Below are 7,778 nucleotides of genomic sequence, written 5' to 3' on the forward strand. Positions count from 1 at the left end.
TCTCAGAATATTTTGAATCTGTGAATGAGGTTAATTTTTCCAGAAACTAGACATCTGGGGCTTCAATTTGAGCACAAGAATGAGACAATTCCGATCAGAATTGGATCAGATATGATTTTTCAAAGTTGGCTCTACAAGCTGTTACAGCAGCTACGGGAAAACTGAATTTTGGCTTGCTCCCCACTCTCACCAATCTCTCCATTTAATGCACCAGATTTTCCCCAAGGCTAAAATGAGGTCTTGGTTCATAATCCTTGTCAACCCTCATTAAATGGCATTCCATTCATATTCCCTTCACGACTACTATATAAACCCTCCCCCTCTTTTATTCCAAGACCAAAAAATCTCCTCTCTTTTCCTCTCTTGAGTTCTAGTGAAGTAGAGTGGTCTTGTCATATCTTGGTTTTTCTGAGACTCAAGGTATTGAGTGAGACTCACTCTCCCTCTCCTAGTTCTTCTTTTTTCCTCCACCCTTAGGACCTCCACCAAGAATCTCCTCCTCCACCGTATAAATCTTGCATGAAGGTATAATCTCTTTCCCTAACTTGTTTTTTTTGTGTTACCATGATGAGAATTTAAGATTAAAGTATGATAGTAATTATTTGAATCCTCTTGAATATGTTTGAATGTTTTTATGTGTTCTTTACATACTCTTGGTTGTTCATCACATGTTCATGCATATCACTAGCTTTGATCTTAAATTTACATCAAAAATATGAAAAACATGTTTGTTTCATAATTCTTTCAAATCCTTGAATTTAGGTTATCACCATCCACACACATTCACTAGAATTTTATTTTTCAATCCAAATGCAATGTTTAATAAATTGAATTAGGGTTTATCACATGCACACACATTAAATTCAACATGTAAATTGATTGACGTATTGAATGATGTGATATGATTGTTGGCCACTATAGTCTAGAGGACTGGTTTCACCGGGCAAGGTGAGTGCCTAATACCTTCCCACCTTGTAACATAGCCTCCGAACTTAGATCAAGGGTTAGTAAATCAAATTCTTGTCCATGTAATTTTCAATTTCTAGATTGTAACTAGGAAACAAAGCCATGTACTTTATCTTAGATTGTATCTAGGACCAAAGCCATGTAATTTCCTATGTTCAATGTAAATTCAATTTCAAATTAATAAAATGAGAAAATTTTCAATTATGGTTTTCTTATTTTTCCAATAATTAAATAAGTGGCGACTCCATTGTAAAACCCCTAAATCTAAAGGGGAAAATATAACTAGTCGAACCTCCATTTTGAGAGGCAATAACACGACTCCACCCATTCACGTGGGTTTGGCCTATCATTCATTAAAAACGGGTCAGGGGCGCGGTCTCTCACATTCTCGTAGTAAACCTTGAATCCACGAGGGGTTCCTTGAATCCACAAGGTGATAGGTTTGGAATTCACCAGAGAACACAATAGACACACGTCTAAATTTTTATTGATAATAAACTATGAAAAACGTTTACAGACTTAAAGGCTTTTTAAGGGCTCCTTAAAACTTGACAGACAAGAAAATATAATCTAAAATAACTCCTAATTGATACCTAACCATAACAGGAACCAAATTTGACCTAAAAAGCATTAAATGCACCTAAAAACAAGGAAATAAATCACCTAAACCTAAAATAATGTTTTTTTTTATACATAAAAATACCAAAAATAATAAATTACAATAATTAGATAGTAAATTGTGTCCTACATCAGACCCCTCCACTTGAAACAAACTCGTCCTCTAGTTCATCTTTGAAATCTGAAATCTCCCATGCCAAGAGAACAAATACTTTGAATACTTCATCTTCTTTGTCTTCTTGCCAAACTTGAAAGTCATTAATTGGGCAGAATAATAGGAAAATTCATTGGATTAAGTGGCAGGACTTGTGTAAGCCTAAATCCCAAGAAGGTATGGGTTTTAAAAATCTCTCCCTTTTTAATGATGCACTTTTGGCGAAACACACATTGAGGTTGCTTCATGACACAAACTCCTTATTCTACCGTGTTTTTAAAGCCAAATTCTTTCCCAATACATCGGTGATGGAGGCCAAAATACCTGTAAATGCTTCTTATGCATGGCGGAGTATTATGCAGGGAAGAGATGTAATTAAACGGGGGAGTGGGGGGAGAATTGGTTCAGGGAACTCGGTCCATATCTGGGGGGATAATTGGCTGCCAATCAAAGCAAACCCGAAGCTGTTGTCACCACAAATTGAAGACAGCACCATTACCTTTGTCAGTGATTTGATTGACCACGAGCAGAAAAATTGGAGGGAAGATGTCTTAGAAAGAAGCTTCTACCCTTTTGAAGTGAGTATCATAAAAAATATCCCCCTATGTAGGACGATTCAAAAGGATGTTCTGATTTGGCCCTTCAACCCAGATGGTATTTACTCTGTTAAATCCGGGTACAAGTTTCTGCATGAGGAACATCTTGGGAAGCAACCTGGTCCATCTGAGAATGAAGCCTTGAAGCTATTGTGGAAGAAGATTTGGGGTCTCAATGTTCCAAACAAAGTGAAACATCTGGCCTGGAGAGCTTGCAAAAACTCTCTACCCACTAAAGTGAATCTGGTCCGCCGTAAAATCACTACCACAGGCACCAGTGACAGGTGTAAAATGCACCAAGAAGATGCCGTGCATGCTTTGTTGCACTGCCCAGACCTGAAGCCATTGTGGAGCACACGGCTGGAGTGGAACCATGGCACGCTCTTAGCGTGCTCCTCCTTTTTTGACGTGTTTGATTTCATTTTTGCAGGAAACAAAGAGCCCGAGCTGTTTGCTGCAGTAATTTGGACTTTATGGAATAGGCGCAACAACCTACACCTCGGCAAATCTGCCTTACCACTTGACAAAGTGTTGGAGTTTGTCCAGGAACGCTTGATGGGGCCTGAAACTATCAACGAGCGGCCTTGGCATCCCCATGGACGATCAACAACTCATTGGACAACACCTGAAGCTAACGGGTTCAAGATAAATTTTGACGGTGCGACATTTGCAGACAATGATAGTGCTGGGATTGGTGTGGTAATCCGAAATGATGCTGGGCTGATTATGGCATCCCTGACTCAACAAATACCTCTACCAACATCTGTCATTGAGGTGGAAGCGCTGGCGGCTAGAAGAGCTTTGGAATTTGCTTTGGAAGTTGGCTTTAACACTATAACTCTTGAAGGTGACTCTGAACTCCTTATAAAGAACCTGATGAATGGAGGCAGCAAGCTGACCCACTACGGAAACATTGCAGTTGATATTCTTTTCTTGTTGTCTCACTTCTCTAAAGCTAATATATCTTTTGTTAGGAGACACTGTAATCAGTTAGCACATTCTTTAGCAAGGAGAGCAATTATACCTCCTAGTTTGTCTGTCTGTATGGAAGAAGTACCACCAGACCTTGAATTTGTATTTTTGGCTGATCTTGAGAGCCTACCTTAATGAAATTTCATAGTTTTGATTCTCAAAAAAACAATTGTAATTTCACCAAATGCCCAAATGCTGTGATCGATTGATTAGGAATCATAAACCCCACAAAAAGCCAAAACACACAGAAAACACGAAAAAAACGAAACACACAAAAACGCATGTAAAAAACACCATGAAATATTTTGAAAATGCCATGAAACACGAACGAGTTTGATTGGTACTTTGAGAGAGTTGTGGCTGTGAATAAATATAAAACAAAAATGCGTACCTAAAATCAATCACTCTGCTATCGTGCGGACTCTCCTCTCTCTCTCTTTCTCTCTCTCTCTCTCTCTCTACCATGGCGATTTCTCTGCAACTGTGTCGAATTCCTAATCGCACAGACATCTTCTAGCCGGAAAGTTTCGCCGGACCCGCGGCTCTCCGCTGTAGAAAGCCGCTCTCCGTTAAGTGCACCGCCGATGATTCTTCTTCGTCCTTGTCGGCGTCGGTGGCCGTGGACTCCGATTTCGACGCGAAGGTGTTCAGGAAGAACTTGACGAGGAGCAAGAACTATAATCGGAAAGGGTTCGGTCACAAGGAAGAGACTCTCGAGCTCATGAACCGCGAATACACCAGTGAGTCTCATTCTCTCTCTCTCTCAGTCTAAAGTTCATATCAAATTGAGCTAAATTTCTAATTTTGGCCTCCGTTTGGTTCCCGAGAAAACAATCAAGAAATTTCTAAAAATGGAAACTTTTTATTTAATTTTGTTGAGTTGTGTTTCTTATTAGTGAAAATGATTCAGAAAGAAAGTTAGTTATTTTAAGCGCGAATTTTTATCCATATGGAGCTTAAATTTCGTTATAATAAGCGCGAATTTCATTGATAGCTATAAAATCTACATGGGTTTGAATTGAAGTTTGAATAAATTTTTAATTGCTATCACTTTGTGCTTAAATTTTATATAATCATGAGCTTTAAGGAGGGAATTTATGATTTCATTCATTGAGAAATGTTGCTGTGAATTTATGATTTCCTAACTTTTAGATAAAAAAAAAGTAATATTTATTGTGGCACTGATCATAGTAGTGACTTTAGCATTTTCCTTATGTTACTTTTTTGGTGCTTTGATTGGGGAGTTTTGGTTTGTGTGCTAATATTTTTGTGTGAGAAATTTCAGGTGACATCATAAAGACTTTGAAGGAGAATGGATATGAGTATAAATGGGGAAATGTTACTGTGAAATTGGCGGAAGCATATGGCTTTTGCTGGGGTGTTGAGCGGGCTGTTCAGATTGCTTATGAGGCGAGGAAACAGTTTCCTGATGAGAGGATTTGGATCACCAATGAGATTATTCACAACCCAACTGTTAATAAGGTCTTTCAGTCTTATACTTGACCTTCATACGCTTGAATTTGAAAGGAACTTGCCAAGTTTTAGTTTCTTTTTGCTGTTTTCTGGTGCTGAATTTTGAAACAAATAGAAGTAGTCAACTGTGGTTATATGCCTTTTGAAACTACTGGTGTTTTATATATAGCTGATAATTATGTTAGTCATGAGTTTACTACTTTACCGTCTGCATAATAAGAGACTTTTTTAAGAAAATAGTCCTTTCTCTAGGTACTTCAGGGAATTTTCTTAAGTTGGATATTGTTTAATATGTTGTGAGAAGTTCCTTCTTGGTTTATATGATAATTGTTCTATATTTGGTTTTAACTAATTTTGCTAATGAAGTTTTAAATCTTTATCATAGCGTTTAGAGGAGATGGAAGTGCAGAATATTCCCCTTGAGGAAGGGAAGAAGCAATTTGAAGTTGTTGACAAGGGTGATGTTGTTATTTTGCCTGCTTTTGGAGCTGCAGTGGATGAGATGTTGACTTTGAGTGACAAAAAAGTACAAATTGTTGATACAACTTGCCCATGGGTGTCTAAGGTACCTTTGCAGATATTGGCATCTTTTTTGTCATGCACTTAAAAAAAAAAAAATAGTATTCCTTTTTATATTCAGACGATACTTAATAAATTTATGTGAAGGTTTGGAATACTGTTGAGAAGCACAAGAAAGGAGATTACACCTCAATCATTCATGGTAAATATGCTCATGAGGAAACAGTAGCAACTGCATCTTTTGCTGGGAAGTATATTATTGTCAAGAATATGACAGAGGTATGTCCTAGATGCAGATAATAATTTACTCTGTTTTGTTATATTTTGCTGTTTTTGGTGTAGAACTGTACATACATTTTTGTCCAAGAAATATGCTTTTACTATGAACTTTTTAATGAATGCAGGCAATGTATGTGTGTGACTACATTCTTGGGGGTGAACTTAATGGATCTAGCTCAACCAAAGAGGAATTTCTAAAGGTAAAGATTTCTGTTTCTGATTTGAGCTTTAATGTCAACTACTTTTGGTATAATGCAAGGTTTTAGTGATAATCATTGGCTTGCCTGCAGAAATTTAAATATGCAGTTTCAAAGGAGTTTGATCCAGATATTGACCTGGTAAAGCTTGGCATTGCAAATCAGACAACAATGCTCAAGGGAGAAACAGAAGAGATTGGTTAGTTATGCACTTAAACTATTTCAGTTTCTATTTTTACAAGAAGTTGTTACTTGTGATATTTTTATATAGTTTTCACTTACCCAAAAAAGAGGAAAAAAAATCATTTGACAGGTAAATTAGTAGAAAGGACAATGATGCGCAAGTATGGAGTGGAAAATGTTAATGAGCACTTCTTAAGCTTCAATACCATTTGTGACGCTACTCAAGTAATTTTCTCCTTTCTTGGTGCATGGTATTGCTTTTCCATTAAAATTATATTAAAATGTTGTGTTCAACAATTTTAAGAATATGTAATCTTTATTCGTATGATCACCATCTTCACCTTGTCCTCCTTGTTGGCTGTACTAAAATACAATCAAGGAAGAGAGAAGATGTTCTCCTAACACCCATTAGCAGCCCTTCATCTACCCACACATATGCCCTTGTGTAGCGTAACCAACTTGCATTTTAGCCAAAAGCTAATCTGCCTTGAGACAGCTGCCATCCAATATGTTTATGTCCAGGCTTTCTGATTTTTCAGGTGGACTTCAACTAATTTAGTAATTTGCTTCATTGTCAGGAGCGCCAAGATGCAATGTACAAGCTGGTAGAGGAAAAGTTAGATCTAATGTTGGTGATTGGTGGGTGGAACTCAAGCAACACCTCGCACCTACAAGAGATTGCAGAAGAACGTGGAATCCCCTCATACTGGATTGACAGTGAGAAGAGAATAGGTCCTGGCAACAAAATTGCATATAAGCTGAATGTGAGTATGAATGCATAGAGTTCCAATGTTTCAATTGATATTAAATTTCAAATCTTTTTCCCATTTTCTCTCCCCCCCTCCTTTTCTCTAAATGCTTGTCTTTGAATTGTTTCAATGTGACTTTGCAATAGCATGGGGAGTTGGTTGAGAAAGAAAACTTTCTACCAGAGGGTCCCATAACAATTGGTGTAACATCTGGTGCCTCTACTCCAGATAAGGTAATTTTTTTTTTTTTTTTTAACCATGGCAATCCTTTGTCATAAGCTATGGTAACTCCCAGCCATTATATGCAATGCTGAATTTTTAATGATATTGGCTATGGAAGTGATAATATAATGTCCTTTTGGATTTTAACTAGGTTGTTGAGGATGCCCTTATCAAAGTGTTTGACATCAAACGTGAAGAGGCCTTACAACTTGTGTAATTAGTTTAGCTTCAGATGTATACATTTGCCAGAGCATCAGTGTAACCATACAACTAAACAGGAGTATAATTGAAGAATCTATGTTATGCAGTCCCAATGTACCATCAAATTTTTATGTTGTGTTGAAAGTTATGGTTATTGTGGCTATCATGTTTTGAATTTCTTAATTAATATGCTTAGTGACCTAAAAATTTTCGAAACTACTGAGGTGGTATGTTGTAATTGGTGCATAATAAACATGATGTCAGTCAGTGGTGAGCCATGTAAAAATGATTTTGTAATACTCACCTCAGCAACTTGCAAAATAAGTTGTGAAAAAAGGCTCTAGTATTACTTGTGCACATGATATCTAGAGGTAATTATGTTTTCAAGTTGATTCTTTGAAGACGTTTACTAGAAAGGGGGTGTAGGGCATTGGTGAATTTGTCATCTGTTTTGACAGTGAAGTCTGCTTCTTGATCTGCTCGATACTTCTGTTCAATTTACCTACTTTCACTTGGTGTAAACAATATGTCCAAGTTGCTTTCAGATCAATTGAACTTTTTGAAAAAAAAAAAAGTACGAAAACTAGTTCAATTGATAGTTCTAGCAATCTAGCCAAGATGCAGCTGTCCACGAGAAACATCTCAATGA

General features: G+C 37.1%; 1 protein-coding gene across 1 annotated transcript; it reads left to right on the forward strand.

Moving 5' to 3' along the window:
• Positions 1–3,601: 3,601 nt before the first annotated feature.
• On the forward strand, positions 3,602–7,145 carry LOC111990250 (4-hydroxy-3-methylbut-2-enyl diphosphate reductase, chloroplastic). The gene is made up of 11 exons (XM_065782429.1): positions 3,602–3,637; positions 3,824–4,046; positions 4,592–4,788; positions 5,165–5,344; positions 5,446–5,577; positions 5,703–5,777; positions 5,868–5,973; positions 6,088–6,182; positions 6,536–6,721; positions 6,853–6,939; positions 7,080–7,145. The coding sequence occupies exons 1-11, from the start codon at positions 3,602–3,604 to the stop codon at positions 7,143–7,145; spliced, it is 1,383 nt and encodes a 460-aa protein (XP_065638501.1).
• The last annotated feature ends 633 nt before the right edge of the window (positions 7,146–7,778 follow it).

This window comes from Quercus suber, unplaced genomic scaffold, assembly GCF_002906115.3.
Source record: "Quercus suber isolate HL8 unplaced genomic scaffold, Cork oak 2.0 scaffold_16, whole genome shotgun sequence".
Classification (NCBI taxonomy): Eukaryota; Viridiplantae; Streptophyta; class Magnoliopsida; order Fagales; family Fagaceae; genus Quercus; species Quercus suber.

Bases quoted from the DNA above. Each gene is read 5' to 3' on its own strand.
- LOC111990250 (XM_065782429.1), top strand. From the start codon at position 3,602: ATGAAATATTTTGAAAATGCCATGAAACACGAACGA. The intron at 5,578-5,702 runs GTATGTCCTAGA...TAATGAATGCAG, and splicing joins TTGTCAAGAATATGACAGAG to GCAATGTATGTGTGTGACTA. The intron at 6,940-7,079 runs GTAATTTTTTTT...GATTTTAACTAG, and splicing joins GTGCCTCTACTCCAGATAAG to GTTGTTGAGGATGCCCTTAT.